General features: G+C 38.9%; 1 protein-coding gene across 11 annotated transcripts in view; it reads left to right on the forward strand.

Moving 5' to 3' along the window:
• Window positions 1-7,554: 7,554 nt before the first annotated feature.
• ROBO2 (roundabout guidance receptor 2) overlaps window positions 7,555-23,582 on the forward strand; it is a 1,013,596-nt gene continuing 997,568 nt past the window's right edge. For all 11 annotated transcript variants that reach the window (XM_030962464.1, XM_030962445.1, XM_030962519.1 and 8 more), the window contains exon 1: window positions 7,555-7,667. In XM_030962464.1, coding sequence (XP_030818324.1) covers window positions 7,565-7,667 — 103 coding nt within the window. In that variant the 5' untranslated portion in view covers window positions 7,555-7,564. The remainder of the gene's footprint in view (window positions 7,668-23,582) is intronic.

Here is a 23,582-nt window from a genome sequence, read left to right on the forward strand (position 1 = left end):
ATTCTATTGATTTTGATATGTTAATGAAAAAGCAGAAGGTATGAGTGATTGTAATTAGGGAATTTATGTTGATTAGTCACAGTTTTATTTACTCTTTTGTTCTGTTTTGTAAATCAGAAAGACTTAAAGGCTAAAATATCCGTGTCAATTGAATGTAGCTTATATTATTCTTCTTTTAGGATTGTTACAAAAGTGATACAAATCTAGTGAGATTGACCAGTGCAGCCCACAGATATTCCTCAGCCAGAGCATGGACTAATCTAACCATTTGGGAAGTAAATTGGTTGCAGTTTCCACAACCATCTTCTGCTTTCTATAGTGATACAGACAATTCCTGTATCAGAGCCTAGCATCTGAACAACTGGATGAAAAATCTTAAAAGCTAAAGTCATGCAATATTTAAACTTTCTATTGTAAAGGAGATAGAGTTTTTGCAAATGAATAGATTCTTAAATTTTTTTATGCTTTGTTTTTTTTTTTAACATTTTGGGAAATAAAACCTTTTTAAGTCTTAATGAAATTGCCTCGAAGGTTCGTAGTGTTTCAGAAAAGTGAAATTGCTAAGTGTCTATAAAAAAAAATTTGTAAGGGCCCAGCTTAAAACATATTTGCCTTTATTCAGGAACCATTAATTCAGAGTTACAGTATGTCTTTAGGTAATTTTTATTTCTCCTAACAGTACATATGTTACTTTCTTTATAACATCAATCTGATGTTTAAAAAGTTCAATCTTAAAAATATTGCAACTCTTCCATTTTTCACTTTAAATTTTAATCAGAGAGCGTGGAAGAATCAATAGTTACTTCAACTTTGAAAGGTTCTGAAAGCAAACCTGATTATAAGTTAGTGACTTAATGATTTAGTACATTACTGAATAATCAATAATTGCTATCAGATGTTCCGAATCACTCTTACTAAGTATGCTTTGGAAAGTTTGTAATTACACCACAGAAATTTCAGGCAGGTGTGCTGAACTGAAGAAGACATCATCAATGACACAGAGAGTGGATTGAGTGAACCCACAGCAGGTTTTGCAGATGGCACCAATCTGAGAGGTGTGGGTGACACACCTGAAGGATGGGATGCCATCCAGAGGGACCTGGACAAGCTCAAGATGCGGCCCATGGGAATCTCATGAGGTCTGACAGACCAAGTCCAAGCTGCTGCACCTGGGTCAGGGCAGCCCCAGCACCAATCCAGGCTGGGGATGAGCAGATCCAGAGCAGCCCTGGGAGAAGGCCCTGGGGGTGCTGGTGGGTGAGAGGCTGGCCATGCCCTGGCCATTGGGAGCCCAGAGCCCCCCGTGTGCTGGGCTCACCCAGAGCCCTGTGGGCAGCAGGGCAGGGAGGGGATTCTGCCCCTCTGCCCCCTCTGCTGAGAGCCCACCTGCAGGGCTGCATCCAGCTCTGGGCTCCCAGCACAGCAAGGACAGGGACCTGCTGCAGCCAGGCCAGAGGAGGCACCAAGGGGATCAGAGGGATGGAGCAGCTCTGCTGGGAGGAAAGGCTGAGAGAACTGGCATTGTTCAGCCTGGAACAGAGAAGGCTTTGGGATGACCTCATTGTGGCCTTCCAGAACCTGAAGGCAGCCCGCAGGAAAGATGGAGAGAGACTATTTACCAGGGTCTGGAGTGACAGGACAAGGGGGAACAGTGTTAAAATGACAGAGAGTAGGCTTACGTCAGATATTAGGAAGGAGTTCTTTGCTGTAAGGTTGGTGAAGCACTGGCACAGGAAAAGCTGTGGCTGCCCCATCCCTGGAAGTGTTCAAGGCCAGGTTGGATGGGGCTCTGAGCAACCTGGTCTGGTGTCCCTGCCCACTGCAGGCCCTTCAAACTCAAACCCTTTAAGGTTCTGTGATTCCATGATTTGCAGAGGCTCCGGTTCTGATGTCACAAGAATCTGTGTTCCAGGAATGGATTTGCCATCCCAGTTGAGCCATGGCCGCCTCCAGGCTGGCAGATATCCTAGGTTATTTGTTCAGCTCATGGCTGTTCACCTTCTGTGCACAAAGATGGGGTCTGGCAGCTTGGAGTGAGGAGCAGGAGAGCTCTGGCCCAGCGAGGGCAGCGCTGGAAACCTCTGGTGTGGTATGGACCTTGTTTTGCTGCTTTTGTATTACATCTGGATTTAAACAGGCAAAACAATCCTGATACTGCAGGGAGGTCTTCATCAGATAGGATCTGGTTCCACAGATGGCCCTCTGAGGGACTTTGTATTCATAATGGCTTTGGTAATGCACTAACAGAAATGAGGTTAAAAATACAGTCTTTGTAACAGGCAAAGTAAGACATCAGTGATAAATTCAATTATTTTAAATGCATCAGACCAGGTTCTGATTTCAGTTCCATGGATATAAACAGGCCTGCTGGTACCATAGACTTTTGTGTGTGCAAGGCTCTAGGGGGATAGAATATAAGAAAATAAAGATAGTGTAGAAAGTAATCTTGCCCCTAAGGAGTTGCAGCTGGGCCAATTATCAAAGATTAGGAACAGGCCTGACTTTTTAATAGGCCACAGCTGTAAGCAATGAGAAGCAGAGTGCTATAAAAGAGTGGGGTGGCTGGGTGAGAAGGGAGCAGGAGTCATTTGGCTGCTTTGTGGAGAAGAAAGAGTCAGTGCTCTGAGGAACTGCCCATGAGAACCACCAAGAAGGTATGGAACTTTTGTGATAGGAGACAACAGTATGGAACCCCTGCAATAAGATAACAACACAAGGAAGGTCAGAGTTTTGTCTCAGGGATGTAAAAATGCATCCACTTTATAATCTGTATTAGAAAAAATTTAGTCTGTCCTTGCACTTTCATTAGACATCAACATTCAAAATATTTATAGGATATTTTGTGGGTTTGGTGATCTTTTATCAGTATTTTGGAGTTTGATTCCCCCCTTTTTTTTTCCTTTGCATGACTACATAATTTGAAACATTTAATGTACCTGCTAAAACTACTGTATCTTGTTGCCATTTCAGAGAGATCCAGCTGATATGTGAAGCTGGCTGAACAATGGCCAGAGAAGCCATTTATCCCTTCCTACTATCTATAACTAATATTTCATAAGTGCTGTGTGGAGAGGAAAGCTGTTCTTTACATATAGTTAAGTGGCTAAATTCTATTTCATCTGCCGTAGTAACTTCTACTTTTATGAGGCAAGTGACATTCCCATGATTTGCCAGGGAGTTGGCATGTTTTTTTGTCATTTGCTAAAGATTTATGAAGTGTATGCTTGCATAGAATAAATATTTTTTAAAATATATAGCTTTGTAGAGAAACTTATAAATTAATTATACTAAAAAGGATACTTGAGTCTACATAGTTGATATACTCGGTGATTCAAACAAGACAAAAGCCTCTAAAATCATCCAGGCAGTAACAGAAAGAAAGCAAAATACATGAAAGTTGTTGCCACCCCTAAATCAAATTCTGCAAAGCCTATGGATTTTAATGGATTGTGCCATTTAGATGGCAACAAATCTCTGGAAATGCAACTGAAAGCCTCCCAGGTTTTCATGCCAACACTACTTCAGCAGAAGTCTTATCTAAAAGCAACTTTAGACTTTGTTAGAGTCCTTTATACGACAGATTTATCCATGTTCCCTGATTTCCTGCCAACTGACTGCACCTGGTTCACTCTAAATTAGTTGCTGTTAATTGTCAATAAATGTGAAGAAGGTCCTCTTGCCATTTTCTCTTGGCTGTGAAGTTGGTGAGTCTCATGGCTATTTATTGGTTAGAGCTATAGATGCAGGTTTAGAGGAGAAAAGAAAAAGTAGAATAGAGAGCAGTGATAGCTGTTTTATTATTTTTTCCCCCATGTGTGTTTTAGTGCAGGATATGTGTGAGCACAGCTGCATTAAGGTGGAGATGTTATTTGATTCAGCTGACTCCTTGGTGGATGGGCTATGAAGGCTGTGGGAAAGGAGCTGGGCTTTTTTTCTGCTTGTGTAGGAAGAATTGTTGGTTTAGAAGGAGTAGGGTGAAGGAGTATTTACAGGTAAGTTTTTATTTCCCTCTTAGTTTAGTGTCTTTTTTCATCTTGTACCACCTTTGGATGCCAATATAGAAAATACATTCTTCTATGTGAAGTTAGAGTAATAATTTTTTTTGTACCTTTGCGAGGATGTGATTTTTGTATCTCTTGGCTTTCCTTCAGTAGGTCTTGCAACAACAAAAGCTTGCTTTAAAGTTTATTTTTTGTCTAATTGTAATTTCTGTTCACTCTTTACAAGCTAACTAAAGGAAAGGTGAAAAAATAGGACTTTTTTCTTGCCTTCTGCCTCTCTAGACCTGTTGCAGCTGCTGTTCCTATTGATTTAAAATATTTATGGCTTGCTTCTGTCCTTGGTCATTTTATTCCTGTATTCAAGGGGCTGAAGCAGCACTAGTGTAAACCCAGATGCTGTAAAGGTTAATTGCAGACTTGCTAGTTAAGCTTTTTTACTGTAATGTACTTCTCTGTTAGAAGAGGTGTTCTTTAATTTAGAAATGTGTTTGTCTGAGATAAACCTGTTTGCCTGCACCTGTGTGAGAAGTGAGACTCAGGAGTCAGAGGGGATTAATGGATTTGAATCTGAGGCTGTTTTCTGCTTTTATAATGAAAGCCTCCTGTTGAATTTTCCTTGGGAAATGGAAGCTCTAGTTTGAACTTTCAATTACATATTTGTCAGTTGCTGTTCTTTGCTTCTTTCCCTCTACAAATTATCTCATAGAAGACAAGAAGTATGACAGGAATAATATCTTTGAGGCTTAGATTTCCTCCCTCTCTTTGGAGTTTTGCGCTGTTGTGAAGCGTGAAGCTTTCACTCAGTCCCTACAACCTCTTCTGCCTAACTTTTGCTTTTAGGGAGGGTTCCTGTGTTGTGAAGAAAGTGGCTCTTGGTTCCAAGTGAATCCAAAATACAACCATACAGTTTTTGCTTCTTTTGTTCTTAATTGGAATACTATGCATACAGTGTCTAAATTTCCCTCTAGTAAGGTGGCTGTTTTCCTCTGTCTACTAGTTATGGACTTTCAAGCCAAAAAAGCTTTCCTAAAAGTTCAACTTTTCCTGGTGAAGTTCTGATATAATCACAGAGTTGTTTGTGTTGGAAGAGACCTTAAAGATCATTTGGTTTCAGCATTTAGAAGTGCCCTGTGCCATGGGCTGGGACACCTTCCACAGACCAGGTTGCTCCAAGCCCCATCCAACCTGGCCTTGGACACTCCCAGGGATGGGGCATCCCCAGCTTCTCTGAGAAACCTGTGCCAGGGTTTCACAAGCCTCAAAGTGAAGAATGTATTCCTAATATGTCATCTCAACCTACTCTCTTACAGTCTGAGGCCATTTCCCCTTGTTCTATCCCTATGTGCCCTTGGAAAATGCCTTTGGGTATCTTAATGCTTTCTGAGTTGTAATATTTATATTACAGCTAGCAGGGCTGCAGATACAAATGCCAGCTTTTTGTGGAACTCTAGCTTTCTGTAGACACAGTCAAAACAAAAATTATCTTGGACATTATAATTAATTGTAAAGTAGGTAAATAACTAATTGAATACCATCTGTTTGCTTGGGCTGAGCATCAAGAATGTGTCTGTTAGTTTGAGGAAAGAATATTCATGAAGCAGAACATCTCTTTTTCAAGATAGTGATTTTACAAAACCATTTCTTTGACCTTGCAGTGCTAATGTGCATATATTTTAGGACACTTATTTGTATTTATTGTTCTACATTTTTGCTTTGGAATTCCTATTTTCATTTGTTTGCTTCTCCTTTCCTGTGAGGATTAAATAGTCCAAAAAAAGGCAAGGCCAAAACAAACAAAGCTTTTTAGCATCCCTTTCTCTCTTCCCTCCCTATGGTGAGAGGGGACAGAGAAGAGCTGTGTGTGCTGGCTGGAGAAGGCACTGTTTTGCTGAAACAACAGCAGCTCTAGAGGACCTTTAAACAAGCTCTTCACAAGAAAATCAAGATGTTTGTAACAATGGGGAGGTTCCTCTGTGCAAAAGGGTTACCTTCCACCACCAGTTTGGAAGCCAAAGACAATTTTTGTGCTGAGCAGCTACAGGAGGTGCATGGGTAGATACCTTGTGATCAGGATAGGTGGTTAGAGCACTGATTAAATGCAAAAGTGAAAGTCTGAGGGTCACAAAAACCAGGAAAAATTACCCCTTCCCTTTAACCAGTCAACCAAAACCCCCTCTTGCAGGAGCTTCCACTGCTTGCCTTCCCTCCATAGGTGGGGACAGGTGTGAGAGGGAGAAAGTGAAGGGTAGTGTTCTACATGCCTGCTTTTGTAGCCTTCCTTAGGTTCTTATTCTGTAAATAGTACTAGGGTTTTAAGCTGCAGAGATATTTTTCACTTGAGGTTATAGATCAGAATAATTATGGATTATAGTTTCAATTGAACCTTTTGTTACGGATGGGTGCTGCATCCATGAGTTTGGAAAATATCTTTTTTTAAAAAATAAAAATTACCGCAATGGCAATGTTAAAAGTATTGGCTTAATCAATATGTAAATATACCCTTCTGTTAGTTTAGTGTTTTCCCTGTTTATTTTTTCCAAGTTGTTTCTATTTTTTTAATTATTCTCCTCACAAAAAATTTAGAGGTCTTCATAGAAAAAAACCACAAGTTTTTACAATGCCACCTTTTTAAAAACTACTTATTGCTGCAAGATTTCCCATGTGTTGGATAAATTTCCCAAATATTCATATACCAATTTCTGTCATAGCTACCTATGCTTTAGACTACAAATGAAATTCTGTTTTTTCCAGCCAGTCCTGTGTGATTGGTACAGTTCTGACAAATCAGTATCTGATTAAACACATCTTCTGAAGGAGCAGATCTGAGTCAGAGTGCTATAAGAGGAGGTGTGTGGAATAATAAATAGGTAAATGTTGCCAATGCCAGTGATGATGCCCAGAGAAGCTGTGGGTCTCTGGAAGTGTTCAAGGCCAGGCTGGATGGAGCTCTGAGCACCCTGGGATAGGGGAAATGTCCCTGCCCATGGCAGGGAAAAGAGATGAGCTTTAAAACTCCTTACAACTCAAATAATTCTAAATTATGAAAAATGTGGTGACTAGAAAATATAGTTGGTCCCTAAAAGCCCACAGTGAGAAGCAACTGCTGACACATCTCTATGTTTTAAAACCCAAAATTTAAAAAAAATCAGTTTTAAAGTTGAGGGACTTTGTCTCAGGAAATTTTCTATGTTGTACAATAAGACTTCTAAGGCACTCAGTGAAGTGCTCCTTGTCCAGGTCTTTTAAGCCTGTCTGGATCTGTTTTTTTTTTTTTTTTTTTTTTGAAGCTCAGGCTTTCTGTATGAAAGGAAAATTCAAGCATTTTCAAAGCAGCTTATTTTGATTTCCTAGTGGCCTATGAGGTGACAGTGTTGAGCAAACAGTCAGGGAGGTTCTGAATGAAAAAGCATTTTTGCCAGTGAGTATTTATTAAAGTAGAGTTATAGATGTGTACTGAGGAAATTTATGGGAGCTTTTTGCTTTCCTTCACCCAAAGGTATATTTCCCAAGAGTTATAACTAAAGCATTCAATAATATTTCTTTGTGTAGCATCCAATAATGCAATGGCTGGAAGACAAGGAAGTGGCAGAGTAGCAGGGAAGATGCACTGGATATTGGCAGTAATTCCAATGCTGTGGGGTCACCAGATCAGTGGACAAGGGCAAGGTAAGTGAAGATCATTTACTGCAATTTGCTATTGGCATGGCATTGCATAGCACTGGTTAGAGAAAGAGGCTGTATGGTCAAGGGCTGAACTTCTGTGAACAGCTGACAAGAAAAAAAGATATAAAAATCTGAAGGACTTCAGTTGAGAAGTCTAATTCTGTTTGGAAAATGATGTCTTGATGCCTTCAGGGATTATCCAGGTGCTTGAATCTGTTTTCATGTGCTCAGTGATTGAAGTGTGCCTTGAAATAAATCTTCCCTTTGTATCTGCTGTTGGCTCTCTAGATGTGGAGAAGTAGCTGTTTAAGAGATTATCGACATGGATACTTTGTGTTGTTTGGCTGTGATATCTGCAATATTCAGAAAGGCTTTTGTGGCCATGCTATAAATAATTTCCCTGTTGTTTTCCTGTCTCACTCACTGATGGTGGTGCATAATAACAGCCATAGGGAACCAGAAAGGCAAAAGAAAATGTCTTAGTAGGTTTTCAATTAAGAAAAATGAAGCATTATTGCATGTTTCTGATCTGAGAGCTGCTAACAAGAGAGGTAAAACCAGGCTATTGTGCTTTTTAATATATGTTTAGAATAAAAGATGTTTGTGTGTTGTGTCAAACCAGGAGAGGAGAAAAATTTCATTTTGAGGCACTGAAATTAAAGGGAAGTGGATAGGCATCTGTTTTTGAGGAATTCCTTTATCAGGCCTTCAGGACATACGTGTTACATGCAGGCTGAGATTTCCACATCCTTAATTTACTCCTCAATTGTGGAAAATGCTGAATGCTTTTTGCTAGAGCCTCTCTGTTCTCTATTACTCCAGTCCCTGGCTACAAGCAGGATGCTGGTCAGTGTTGGGTCCATTTCCACAGGCATTTTTGGGCTGCAGAAAGAGTTGGAAGGATGCTGGCTATTGGAAGGATCATGGTGTTCACTCTTGCATGGTGCAGTTTTAAGGTAGGAATTGATGTAAGCTGTGCACTGCAGTTCTGCTGGAAACTTCTGTGGCATTTTTGTGTGTTGCCCCCATAGATCCTAAAAGCCAACCTGGCAGCCCTGTGTAGGACTTTAGCAGGGAAGTATCATGAGTGTTTTGCAGGTAGAAGCCAGCTTTTCTGTGTTAAAAATGGTATTTGTACAAAAAAGGGATGTTGCTTTTCTAAAGTGTCCATTTTGACATTATAGTCTTTGAATTGGAAAACTAGATATATTTGAAGACTGGCTATTTTGTGGTATTGTGCTAAAATGTGATGGGTATGGTAAATTTTTCAGTTTTATGAAATACTGGTTAATGGCTTTGGAAAGAAACACAGATACAGCACCTTGAAAGGGTTTGTTTTCAAAGCGGGTGATGTGAGGGCACCTGTGCTGCAAAATATTCTTTGTGGTTCTAAACTCTCTGTGATAGCAAGACAGTCTTGATCTGTGAGCTGACCTTTAGTTCTGTGTGTTTCTGTTTTCTGATAATCACCAAATTGTAACTACCTAATAACTACCAAATTGTAGAAAAATGAAACTAGTATGACAAAACAGTCCAGAATGCAAAATGTCTTCCTGAAATTGGGAAAAGGATTATGGACCACGATCATGTTCTTTTGCTTTGATTTTATATAACTTTAAGTTGTAATGCAGCTTTTGAATATTAAGTACCTCTAAGCAAGTCTAGTATAATAAAACTGGCTGTGTTTCAGTCTTTGTAGACTTTGTACTCTGATGGAAGTGTAGTGCAGACTTCTGAGCATACAATTACAGCAACTGCTGTGCATTGCTTGAACCCTCACTTGAGAAATGTGAACTTTTAATGGCCTTGAAGTAGTAAATTATAAACAAGGAACAGGTACTTTTTGGCATAATTGCATACACAGGGTATTTAAAAATTGCAAAAACTAGGTTTCTGGACATATCTGTAATTTTGATATGGGTTTCTGTTAACACTTAATTTTTCTAAAGTAAAAAGTAAAGCCCTTTGGGCATGCCTTGCAGGAGCCTGAGAAATATATTTTCTGATTAATTTGAGTAAAATTCATATTAATTATAAATTTTGGTTATTTGGAGTCTATCAGGACAATAAAATGAAGAAATAATGATTCTGTATCTGGGCATAGAACCAAAAGTGTTTAAAAGCCATATGGCTGCATTTAAAGAAAACAGCTTCTGAGTCACATAACTTCAGTGTGAGTAGGTTGCTATGGAAGTTAGAAAGAAAGCAACATTTGTTCCACTTCCATTTCCAATTGGAATAGTAAATTTAAATTGAAAATCCTTTGTTTTTCAACAGCTCTATCTGTCTCTTTTTACACATTAACCCAACCCAAGAATTCTTTGGTTTTTGAAGTCCATGGGGCTGCATCTTCCTCTGTTCATGTGTAGCTTAGGACTAGATACTTCAGTCCACCCAGTGTAAGTGTCCAGTAGAGACTGGAGTAAGGATGAAACTGTTTTAATTTATTTTGCACTCTACCACAACAGACATATGTGTAGTTTTTAATGTTTTGCATCCATTCTGCTCTTCTCACTTACCTGAATATTGCAGGTTTACTCCTCTGTCTTCAGAGGAGTAAATGTATTTTGGCCAATATTTTGTGCACATAAGTGAATTTAGAAGAATACTTATCTCTAACACTGAGTAATTTGAAGATTATTTTGAAACAGACTTGTTTTTCCTGGTAAACTTAGAAATCCTATATCTGGAAGTCTGAAGTTACTTGAACAATAAGCTGGCAATTACTGTTCAGTGATATCCACAAATAGTGTTAGTATTGATATTTAAGACAGAAGATGAATAAGGAGTCCTGGAATCTAATAATGTTCAGACTTGTAAAAGAAGGGAATGTTGCTTAATACCTGGAATTTCACTGCTGTAGAGATGAAGCAGGTGCTCCCTTTGAAGCTCTAGAGACGCTGGATAAAACAGTGTCTGCTCTCTGAAGTACACAGCAGTACTGCTGGTGTTCTTGGATGCATCCTTCCTGCCCAAGATGTGCCTTTCAAATCCCTTTTTTTTACAGAGCTGTCAGGGTACAGTGTTGACAGGTCGTTTTATTTAATGATCAAGCATAAAGGCTGTGCAGTGTGCCACAGCCAAGAGGCTTCAGAGCTCAAACAATGTGCTAGAAAGCAGTGGGTGTTGCTGGCTGGCCAAGCTCTGACCCCCTGCTTGCAGGAACTTTTTTCCCCCCAACACAGGCCTAATGGGGGAAAAGCACCTTAACTTTTGAATTTAAACAGTGTTGTAAGTATGTAATGGTTTTGGTTTCTTTTTTGCATTTTGTGACTTTAATTGATGATAAAGCAGGCAGCAGCACTATGGCTGACTTGGAATATACAGGAGTAAATATCAGTGTACCTTCAGAAACAGGAAAAGGGAGTGTTTGCTGGACTTCAGAGTCATAAGGTGGGTGCTTAAAGCTGAGGACAAGCATTCAAACTGCCTCAATTTCACCTTCTTTTGTCTGTGCTGCTGACAAAGTCCAGATGTTCCTCAAAACATACTCCAAAAACAGGAAAGTCTCCCCTCAGCCCTGGGATTACTGTGGTTTGTTATTAGTGGAAAGGAAGGCAGATTGAGGATACCTGAGATTTCTTCCCAAACCCATCCTTAGTGATGACTAGGAAGAATAAGCTGTGGTGTGTATTTCCAACCACTGCACTTTGCTGTGCGCTAGAGCAGCTGTGTGTCAGTACTTTTCTCTAGTTCAGCTGCCTCTCTGACAAAGTAAGGAAAAGTATTTTGTATCTATGGAGTGTGTATGTGTGCACATATACAGTTCTATGGTACTAAATGACTGGCAATGATTTTGCCTTTAAAAAATGCAAAACCCAGAGAAATAAAAACTGTGTGTAGAAATTAAGAATCTTGATTCCCAGTTTCACAGCGCAGCTAATCCTGAAATGGTACATGGGTGCTGTGGTACCATGATTTGCATTCAGCACTGCCAAATCTGCCAAGTGCATGTGTGTAACCTGGCTTGGTACTCCCTGTGGGAAGAGGAGCAGCCCCATGGTGACATGGAATGGGATCCAGGTGGCACTGCTGCCTCAGGGGTACTGCCCACACCAGCCTTGAGCACATCCAGCTCCCAGGTCATCCAGCCCATCCAGAGCCTGTTGCATAGCCCAGCAGGGTAGGATGGGTTTTTAGGCTTGGAGGAAGAAAGTTGAGATCTGTTCTGGGTGTCTGATGTGAGTTGACTTGCAGGTTTTTGTTATAATAACAACTTCTGGTGTCTGAAAATCAGTCCTCTTACATCAGTCTTTCAAACTCACCTTTGAATTAAATGGATGCGCAAAGCTGCAGCTAATGTATTGAATACAAGACCTGCGCTTGGATCCAAATCTAGATTAAACCCAGGTGACAAGATTAAACAGTCTTTGCTTGTGCACAACCACCTGTTATAAATGCAGGTGATACAGTAAGAATAATTTGGGATAGGGCAACCAAAGCTCTCCAGGCATGTTGTGTTACACATTCTATTATTCCTTCTGTCTTGGTGCTTCCTCACTGTGGAATTCTAGTGGGTATTTGAGTTAAGTGATGAAGAAGCTAAGTAATGATGGGGCTAGACCTGTGTTTGTATCCTCACTGTAGGTGTGTGAAGGCCCTTATAGACATTTGAGTGAGTTTTTGGTAACAACAAACCCAAAACATTTATTTTTGAGGCCAAGATGGGCTGTGAGGGCAATATGTGTGAATGATACACCTAAAACTCATGTTCTCACTTCTGCCTCTGCAAATTGATGCTGTAGGTGGAAAGGTGGTTTGTATATACACCTGTTCATGATAGAGATAAAAACTGAACTGCAAAGTCTTGTTTTTGGTTCAGCAGCCTGTATTGGAGTGAAAGAAGCATCAGCCTTAATGCAAAGTGACTGCTGCTTGTCTCGTGATCATGTTTCCAAATACATTTGAAAGCACAGTATCAGCATGTGCCTTTACCCTCTCAAAGTACCAGCAGTTTTTTATAGCAATTGAACAAGATTTAGTACTTAACCTTTCTCTCTTGTGCATTATGCAGCTTTGCTAATGGATAGCAACACTGTATTTTGAAGGGAGGATTTGTTTTGTTTTTAATGGAATGGTTAATAGTAGCCACTTTAAAATTGGCAAGTAGCTTTAAAAAAAGGAAAAAAAGGCTGTTAACCAATAATATATTACATTTTAAAAAAGAGGTCTTAATTTGTCGAGGCAGCACCTTTTGCAGAAACTCTTGATGGAAGAGAAATTAGGAGAGTTTTTCTTCAAGGTATTCTCACTTCAGGTATTGGCTAATGGAAAAGTGAAATCTGGAAAAAGGCAGCTGCACAAACCACCTTGTAATGCAGCTGAGCTTCTGCATAAGCTGTGGAATTTCAAAGTTGATCACAAAGCATATTTTGCTTTCAATCAATTATATTTCCATTTGTCATAATCCTTCTTGCAGGCAAAGACACTGCACAGTTAATGCAACCTACAAATACTGTGTTTTTCTTTAGAATTAATCTTTGTGGACATTCACAGAAAGTACAAGTTATTAAGTATGCAGACATTGCTCTTCGTGGCCAATAATAAGAGAATACTTCATGTCTAGTTTATTTCAGAGAGATCCAAAGTTACTCAAACAGCAAACAATTAAATATAAGACATCATCATTATAGAGTCTACTACAATGTAATTCTCAAATCATGCAACAAAAGGTAAAACGACTTTTAGCTTTACGTACAGGAGGATATAACTTGAGCAGAATAGCTATTACTAATGAGGAAGTAGAAAATTTCTGGTAGTAGTGCTAAGTAGCCAAGGGGGAAAAAAGGGTTCTTTATAACTGAAGTGACAAAAAACTAATGAAGATTTTATATAAAGTGATAAAGCAATAAAAAGGGCTTGAGAATTCTCATGCAAAATGTGAACTATCTAAGTATAGACTTAGGTTTTTCTCATGAGTAATCTGCATGGTTTTACCTAAGATTATTTGCATGACTCTCTTATGACTTGAAAAGTATTTCTTTTCTGTGGACTGTGTTTTCTGTTGCTGTTTTCCCCAGGATTGCTAGTCTGCACCTGAGGTGAAAAACCAGGTTTTGCTGAAAAGGTTCTATGGGGAACAGGAAAAGAATTACCCATATTGGGGAGCAATGCATAGGAAATTAGAACTGGTGTAGGAGATGAATGCAATACCTAAATAACAGAAGGCCTCCTGTTCCGTGCACAAAGAGCACAGATAACTCTGTTAGCCTTCAGTTCTCACAGCTTAACCAACCAAAAATCAATGGAAAGGATGAGAGCAGGTACTGTGTAGTTTTACCTTCCTAGGTAGTTTTACCTTCCTTTACTTGTGTTGCAAAATTAATGTTATATTTTTATAACATGAAAAATTAAGAGACACTGAGACAATGTTAAAGGCTTGAATTAATGGCCTAATGCAACTTGAGATGTTGGTGTGTGCTTTATGTGGTTGGTTTGTTTTAGGTAGAAGGTTCAGCATTTGCAATTTGCGACAGGTTAATTCCTCAAGAACGGCTTTCCAGGAAGCTTTAGCATTGAATAATAAGAACTTTCTAATGAATGTGTGTGTAATTGAGAACCTCAGATGTCATCACCTGGAAGCAAGTTTGGATGATGGAGACAATTGGTGGTGCTGCTGTGGCAAGGGGTTGTTGTTTTGTTCCAGGTGGTTTAGGACTCCCTTCCCATTGTGTTGGAATTAATAATTTTCCTGGCACTAAACTGAAACCCAATTTTTATTTTCCTTGCCAAAAATCAAATTTAATTATTAGATGACAGGATATTAATAAAACTACCACTTGATACAATTTAAAAAGATTCATTTTATATAATTTAAAGTCTTTCATTTTGGAAAATATGGTGTTCTTGATGTTTTAACAGAATGTATGAGGCTTCAAAAATGTTCTTGGCAGTCATTGTGGTAGTAGGCTTCATGAAAAATAATAAAAATTGGCAGTAAGGAGAATGATACAATGCATGTAATATAAAACACTTTATCCTGGAACGTGTACAAGTACTAAGTGTCCTAATGTATGTTTATTGAGATAGAGTTGAGGTTTTATTTATGTTGCATTTTAAACGAAAGTATTTCAGTATTCAGTTGTCTTTGTTCATTTTTTATACACTTATTTGTAAAAGTTACTATAACCATGAACTATCAGATCTTGGTGACTTCAACTTAACCACTAAAAGGATATTGCAGGAAGCTCTTAGTTGAAACAGGCTTCTTTTTGATATCTTAGGCAGAAATATATTTGCTTTTATTCAAGGTTTCTTTTACTGTTCAGTTTCTATTTACGGTTCATCTCTTTCAAAAACAAAAAAGACCCAAACAAACCCAACAGCAAAGTCATTTTAGCCTTTCTAGAAACAGATCCCTCTATGAATAAGTGCTGTGAAAGCTTTATTAGAGTGAGGATGCCAAGCCTGGGTTCCAGCATTAATAGTTACTTTCCTATGAGTTCAACTTTTTCCTCATCTTTCAGCTCTTGTGCTGGCTATGTCATGTTTGGAAACAGATACTCATTTTTTTCCTGCTGTCACTTGCTGTTCTATGTTAAGGTCCTCACTTTTCTGGGAGAAATAAATCCCAGCAAAGGTTTTGGAATGGCAAATCTTAAGTGGAAGAAAGCCAGTAGAAGTCCTCTCAAGTTGACTTTACTCTTGGTAATTGGGACACCAATTCTCAGCTTCCGAAAGAAAGAAAAAAATCTGGGTAAAACTATCAAAATGTACCAGAACAAGTGATGGTCAGTAACTACTGAACCCTGTGAGGACAGAGAAGGGGCAGGGAGAGGGAGAGGTGGGAAATGGCATCCTTGACCATGATAAAAGGTCATCAATAACCTTTCTAGCTCTGCTCTGAAGGAACTTGAGAGCAACCCAAGACCAATTACCTGCAGGTCTGTAGGAATATAAAAGCACAGTGTCCTATGCAGTGCCTTGCATGTCAATCACTTAAGTGCAATTTGTGCCTACAACTAAGGAGGCCATTTCAGTGCTCACTCTGGAGGTGGGTTATCTGGGGGTCTTAAATCTTTCTGTACCTCAACACCAGTTCTGGAATCCCTTCAGTGAGGGCTGTCCAAGAAATATTTTTTAAAAAAGAAAATTGTTTGGTTATACTTACTGGGTGACATTTTATTGAAGTGACGAACTTCTCATTAACACTCGGTTCAGGGAAAGTGGTCTTCAAAGAATTATCTCATGTTTTAGATGAAAGTGTTCAGTGATTTGCAATTTCAGAACAGTTTTTCATTCACAGTTTAAAAATTGCTAGCAAATGCACAATTAATTACATAACAATTTAACTTTGACAGCTCATTTCTGGATCAGATAAAATAAGTCACAGCTTTTTCATCTTGCTAAATGATGTTTCAGTGGTTTGTGACTATGCTTCATAGTTGTAGGGTCATATGATTAAAAATACATGGGAAAGAATGCTGTTTCCATTATTCTTATATGTAGTAGAAAATGCAGATTATTTCTTATCTGTTTAGACCTATCTAAATGTGAAAATGAATATTTTCAATTTTTTCAGTCTGTGTGAAAAGTAGGGGATAATAATGTGATAGTAAGGGAATAGCATGCGATAGATTTTTTTTGTTGTTGTTGTTGCTAATTTTAGGCAAATAATACAGAAATACTTCATCTCAATAAGGTTTTGCTTTTATGGTTGAAGTTTTATTTCACTGAAAAGAAATACCATGTTGCATAGAGTCGAAAGCATGCCATGCTCTTTATGATCTTTCTGAAATCTGCTTCTTTCAAAAACTCTGGCATTGATCATTGCCAGTAATAAAATCTCTGCTATTTCCCTGTTATTGAAAAGTAGCCTAGAGCAATTCTTTTTCATGTATATTGTACGATTGCAGATACAGATATATGTGTATGTGCCAAGCACTTTCCTACTGGCTTGATTTGCTACAAGATTTTATTATTTATTAATTTGAAATGAATGAATAACCCCATTTACATGAGAGATCTGTTCATGAAGTGCACTTTGAAAATTTGTCTTCAGTGGCAAGACTCGTAAATCACATGCTATAAAACTTTTAGATGTTTTGATTTAGACTGGTATAAAGTTCCCAAGAGAACTTTGAGAAACATGGAGCCTCAGGTTTCAGAATGTTTATACTCAGCACTGTCTGCTTGAGTCTAAATCTTCAAGTGTTTTGTGTAAGTCACTTCACTTTTTTCCCCTTAAAATCTCAGTTGAAGCAGAAAAGATGAGATTTTGAGCAGTGTGTAGAAAGAGGTAAGGTGTTCTCCCAGTGGCTGAGGTTGTAAAGGTCATCTGTGCTAAGCTCCCTGCTCAAAGCAGGCTCAGCTAGCAGAGGCGCTCAGGAACACATGCAGACACCTCTGCCATACAAATATTTAGGATAGCTTGAATTATTATTGCTCTCTAGACCATCTTAAAAATATGAGGGGGAGGGAATTTGCAATTCTAAATGTAACTTTGCATATTAATTTATGCATGTGTGTGACAGGCAAACGGGGATTGTTTCACTGGGCTGTCCATCAGCGGCAGAATGAGCTTAACAAATATGTTCATTCTTGTACAGATCAGGAGGCAGATGCTGTGTTTGAAGTGCCACTGTACACAGCATGGGCTCATACATGTCTGTTAAGAAAAATAAACACAAGCATGACAGGCTTCCTGTGAAACTGCTAACTTCATCTGGCAGGTCACTGTCACCATCTCTGACTTGAAACGCAGTGGAAGCTTTAGAATCCCCCACGCCTCTGAATCTTTGTCTTTGGTAGACCCCGTGTTTGGAGTGAGGTATTTGTTGTGAGGAATCCTTTGTTTTAGCTTCTAGTGTGCTTAGACATTCTGAATTCACTGCACATGCAGCTGAACAGGCAAGTTGGTGTTCTAGCTCTGTTCAAATCTCTGAAGCTGTGAATATTTTGCCAAGCTGGCCCCCTATCTGATGGAATTTTAGCTTGCTCAAAAAGAGCTTTACAACCACGAGTCAGTAAAATTCAATTGTATGCAAAAGGTGTCTTCTCCATTTATTGCATGTGACTTTGTGCTGTTACTGCTTTTAACAGTATAAGTATTAAATCTGCCTTCAATAGTTGTGTGCAGTTGATGCACCGATTTCTTCTATGAAAAATTGTTTTATCGTTTTATCTCCTCGATTTTTTTTGTGCTATCTTTTTACATGAGAAATTCTTCTTTCTTTCACCCAAACCCTTCTAAAGAGCTAATTTTGTGACTGTTTTCAAGCTGGAAATGAGTGACATGCAGGGTAGATAATGATGAAGGGTGTCATGCACACAGGCCGTGTGTAAGTGAGCACCTGCAAGATTTAACTTTGTGAGCCCTCAAATAAGATGGACAGCTACATTTTATTAACAGAGCCTAAATATGTAAAATTTGTGACAATTCTGATAAGAATATAATTCAATAGCAACACATTTGATCACTTTTGGGCCCTCTGTTGTGTGTAGTTTTTCTTGACATCAGCTCTGAGGGAAAGCAGTGATTTATTTTGTCTACCCCAGCTGGCTTCTGAATCTTACCATTTTTGAATCCTGCTAATAGAGTCCTTTGTCCTTTACAAGGCCACTGAAAACGCCTGTGAATTTCTGATAACAAACTGTGTGTCTTTTGAATGAAAAATTTTTCCTCTTAAGAAACTCTGCATATTCCTCAGTGTTTTCTAAATCTGATACATGAAGCACTTTTAGAATCGGCACAAAATTATTCGCTTCTAGCACACCTGTTCAAGAGAGTCTGTATTTCAAAGTGCATGGAGCTTTCAGTGTGGGATTTTTTGCTAAGGCTGGATACAGATCATCTAAATACATTAATACTGTGAAAATGTTACTAAGCAGTTGTTAGAAGAGGTGGCTCTTGCTGAGGTGGTGCTGGGGAGTAATGCATTCTAATTAAATTCCACAGAAAAATCCAGAAAGCATTTCAGTGAGGATGCTCTACAAGCTTGCTGAAGGCAGCAGTCTCCCCTCACTGTAAAAGCATGAAAACAAATGGCTCTAATTCCTCTTGTTTTCACAGTAATAACTGTCATAGGTTAAAACAGATATTTCCATTAGAGCACTTGTATTGGGTTAGCTTAGTTTGTTGAGAGGTAATAATGACTTTCCTCCAAGGGTAAGGAGGTAAAAAAAGAAAATCAAATTAATATCAAAGGAAGCTGCAAGTACTTTGGAAGTAAATCAAGACATAAGTTAGTCAGATTTGTAGTAGAAATACATACAAAGGATGGTCCATGGGTATTTTAAGACATTTTTTTTTCTCACCATCTTAGAATTTTTTTTTTGTGAAAATACACAAATTTTACATCAATGTGGATGGAGGCAGCCAGTATGTTGTGCTAACATCACATCATTTCTCCAAGGAACTCCTTGGGGGTTTTCCTTTCTTTAGAGGGCAAAAGGAATTCTGTGAGTATGGTAATAGGGTTTGCATTAAGAGTAATGTTTGGATTATAAACTGAAATAAGTAGTGGCATAAATTCCAATGAGAAATCATTGATGACCCATCCCTGGGAGTGTTCAGGGCCAGACTGAGTGGGCTCTGAGCAGCCTGGTCTAGTGAAAGGTGCCCCTCTTTAACCCAAACCATTGTATGGCTCTATTTTGAGGTTGGCTGCCGGCCCCTTCTTCAGGGGAACTTTTCCTTGTATCATGCTGAGAAATTGCACATATAATAAAACACAATTCACTTTATTGCATTACACACATGTATAAATGGTTTTGATGGCTCCACTAATAGGAAGAATTTAATTATTTAAATAATCTAATATAAATTTTCTATGTTTGTCTTCCTCCATTAATGTGCAATGTGTAGGATGAAGTGGACAGGATGTGCACAATATTTCAATAGAAGAGTAAGAAAATATACTTGTGTTTAAAGGAAGCTAGAGTCCTAGAACTGATCTTGTATTTCTGGGAAGATACCAAATGCTGTGTCCTGTCTCCTGAATGCACTGTATTAGTAGAGCCTGGAGCAATGCCATTGCCTAAGCTGCTGTTTTAGCAACTTGGCCAAGTTGTGAATAGGACACAGCATTTGTTTCTCCCCAGGCTCTCAAACCAAATCAGTCTGCAAGTGGTGACTCCTGGCCTTGGGTGCTTAGAACACTCTCCTGGAGCAGAAGCACCTTGCTGGTTGCCTTCTGACACTGGGATGTCACTGTCCCTTCCTGCACCTGGCATCTCCAACCACTGCGTGGAGCTCCTCTCCTTTCTGCCCTGTGTGGGTTTTGTGCTTATTTTGGGGGAACAGAGTAGTGTAAAAGAAGATTTTTTGCTCCAGTACAGCAACATCCATGTGTCAGCAATCTGAAGCTCCTCTCCCCGAGAACACCAAGGCTGTGTGGCAGTGGCTTAGCTGCCAGGGTGACCAGCTTCCCAGCAGGACATATCCCTGTACATGGGCTTTCCCTTGGGGTGGCACAGGGCTGTGGCACACCTGGCATCCCGTGGCTCCACCCTGGAGCTTCCCAAGCTCTCTTGATCACAGGCAAACATGTCTTGATGTTGCATTCATAGCACAAAGCCTGTGATTAGGGCAAAGTGGCTGCCTCAGGTTCAGAGAGGGAGGATGTGCTCTATCCATTTATATCCTGAAGTTGGGCAGGGAGTCACCACGGAGGGTTTTGGCAGGGGACCAGGCAAGCATTACTGTCGCATTTGATTCTTTGTGAGGCACTGGAAATGGGTATTGGAGCTCAGAGAAAATGAGATCTAGCATAAACACTGGCCTAATTTGTGTATGTTGACTGGGTTTACACCAGGCTTTGGTTTGTTTGCTTTCAATTAGAGATGGTATGGGAAAAGATTTATGTGATAATCCACACCTAAGGGCCAGTTACTAATGAAGACATTGGTAATTCTATGAGTAATTAAATTTCATCTGAGCTAATTACTGAGGTATTCTGATCTAGAAGCCTCTAGCCACAAACATTGAAAATCCATTTATTTAACTCAGCTTTTACTTAGCTTGTTGCACTAGCTGATAATACACAGTAATTTCTAAAGCATTTCCCTTGGGTGTCCTCTCTCTCTTGCTGTGGTCCATAGATCCTTTCTGTTTGAAATACAGTAGGAGATGGTCTTCTATGCATCCAAGTGCACAATAAAGCAGTCCAGTGGAGTTTCTTATCTTTGAGTAGAACAAAAACTATTGTTGAGGAGAATTGAATCCATGTATCACATATCTTGTATTGTTGTCCCAGTTATTCTCTCTCCACATATTAAATCCTGATGTATCATGCTATGTAAAGCTTGTTTTAGTGGCTATAATGTGCTGTTATGAGGCTGGAGTTTATAGCAGAAACTAATGGGAAAGGACTCAACCCATGATCAATTCAGAATATGGCTGCAGTGAACTTAATGAAAAATCTTAAATATCTGAGGACCTGGTTGTACTTGCATTTGAGCATAGCATAAAGAGAGTTTATTGTATTACTTGATGAAAAAATAATACATTTTTAATGTGTCCTTTTTGCAAAGAAAGGCTTTACAAGTCTTGGGAGCAAAATGTAGAACTTAGTTTGTGTGCCTACTTTTCCAGATAAAGAGCTTTACAAAACTTTTTCACAATAAATATTAAGTGTAGTGTTCAAAAGTAAATTTTAAGCAAGACCTGTTTTTTCTTTAAATGAGTAATGGTATTTTTAGGTAGTAAGTTGCTTGAAAATGTTTTCCTAGAGAGGTGTTACATAAGCATTATTTCAGAAACTAGAAAGATGCAGTTTTTGAAAAAGGCTGAAATAATTTCTAGTGTTACTGATTCTTAATTTTCATCAGCAGAGCAAGTGAAGGCCCTGAAAGCTCTGCTAGAAACTATTGCACCTGATATAAACCCCCTATAATTTTTAGGGAATTTGCCTTCTCTGGTGGCCTGTGATACCTCTTGGGGTTTTCTCTTTTGGTGACTGCAGTGGTGCATCCTCTGGCCTTGGTTGTAATGTTGGGGATCTCTTTGCCCTTTCCCCAACTCTAATGCCAAACCAAAGGACATTGTTTTGTGTGAGATATGGTCTTTTGCTTAGCTTCTGTGTTTAGCTGTGGGGAGTTTGTGTGAGAAGTTGCTTTGATGGAAAGGAAGGCTTGGACTTGAGTTGTGAAAATTTCCAACGAGATTAATTTTTCAAGTTAGAAAGAAATGGTACTCAACTTATTTGCTATGCTACTTTCCATAAATAATTCAAAAACTGGAATTTCAATTTTCAGACTTCTCTGTAACACATTTTACCCATTTATTCACCTTGCATCCCCTTTAAAAATCCAATCAGGTTAAGAGCATTTTAATGCACTTCTAATATGTGCATTATCTGAAATTTTAGATTAAAGTGGAAAATGGGTCTTTATGACTGTAGTGAGTGACGCTCCAGGGTTGCTTTAGGAATGATAAAACTTGTTCCATTTAGTATGCGTTGTGATCAAAATACTTTTCAATTTAAAAGCACATCCTCTGAAGATCACCTTTGGTGCTGGGAGGTTTGCACAGCACCTGCTCTGACCCCTGCTCTGGAGACAGTGAAGTCAAACCAAATTGAGTTGCTAATAGTAAACATGATGAGCAGGGCTTGGTGCTCTGAATGGGTGACTGGTCCACAGCAGTCACTCAGTGGATGTGGCTCTGGGACCCCTGCACTGCTCAGTTGTTGTTGGTTTTATAGTGCTCAGTGCTTGGACTGAAATGATGGGTAAATATTTAGAAGCCCTGAGAGAAATAGCTACGTAAATCCAGCTGTGCAGGCTAATTGATTGTAAAATGGCTTATGCTGGTTTGAATTAGTTCTCCTGTCTCAGGCAAATACTTTTCTCCTGACACTTGATGGAAAAAAGTGATCTGTAGCAGCTGAGTGCTCAATGTTGTGATGCACTGGTTCCTCCTGATGCTGGAGGAAGGTGGAGTTTTTGCTTCCTTTGCAGAAAGAGAGAAAATGGAAAAGATCAGCGTTCGCTTGGCAGCAAGTGGTCCAGACAATTTGGAAAATGAAAACTGATTGTCAGCAAGGGAAGGTGATGCATTATTTGGGGTCTTCATTTACTGAGTTAGATATGGACTTCATGAAATGAATGTGGAGTTGAAATAAGGCAGGAGGGAGGTTCTATTAACTGGCAAGTGCCATGTTATACTGTGGGTTACTGGATTAATATACTTGTCTGGAAGTTAGCTCTTCTCTTTGTTTTCTGGTGTGCTTCTGGTGGAAAAAGCTACACTGAACGAGTTTGTTTTACCCTCAAATTGTCCTTATGGTAATTATTTACCTTTGTCATAATTATATGTGTTCCACTGCTTGGAAAATACAATGATGTTATGAAAATGGTCCATTACAAAGGGGTAAGAACTGAGGGAAAACTAAAAAAGTATGTTTTCATACCAAAATGTTTTCTTATAAGCTTATTATTTTTATTTCAAATTGATCCATTTTTATTTATAGTCATGAAACTGAAGTGATGGATTGGGTCATCTTTATTTTCAAGACCTCCTTTTACAAAAAGGAGGAATAAGGGATAACCACTTTATTGAAAGAGCCTAATGATTCTCTGTCAGGTATGGAAGCATCCCATGAAATTGAGTCCTTTTGTTGACTTCACTCAGTTAATAGTCACTTAGAGTCACTGTAAAATTATTACAGGATGAAAATGGGGTTACTTTTGTGGCCTTGATTTGAAAGAATTTTGATAGATTGCCACAGTGGCTTCTCTTGCATTTAATATATATGATTTAGCATATTAAGGCTTAGGATTTATCAGCATAAAATGAATTCAAATTGCAGGCTTATAGATGAAACACAGCAACCAGATTTGTGGCTGACCCATGTCAATGTCACTAAAGCACAAGCCCTGTGGCAACGAGGGGTTTTCTGAGGTGTTGGATCTTTGTTTGCAGGGAAATTATTTTATTTATCTATATTTTTTTAAATTCAAGGCCCCTTATTGGAT

The sequence above is a fragment of the Camarhynchus parvulus genome, chromosome 1, assembly GCF_901933205.1.
Source record: "Camarhynchus parvulus chromosome 1, STF_HiC, whole genome shotgun sequence".
NCBI classification, from domain to species: domain Eukaryota; kingdom Metazoa; phylum Chordata; class Aves; order Passeriformes; family Thraupidae; genus Camarhynchus; species Camarhynchus parvulus.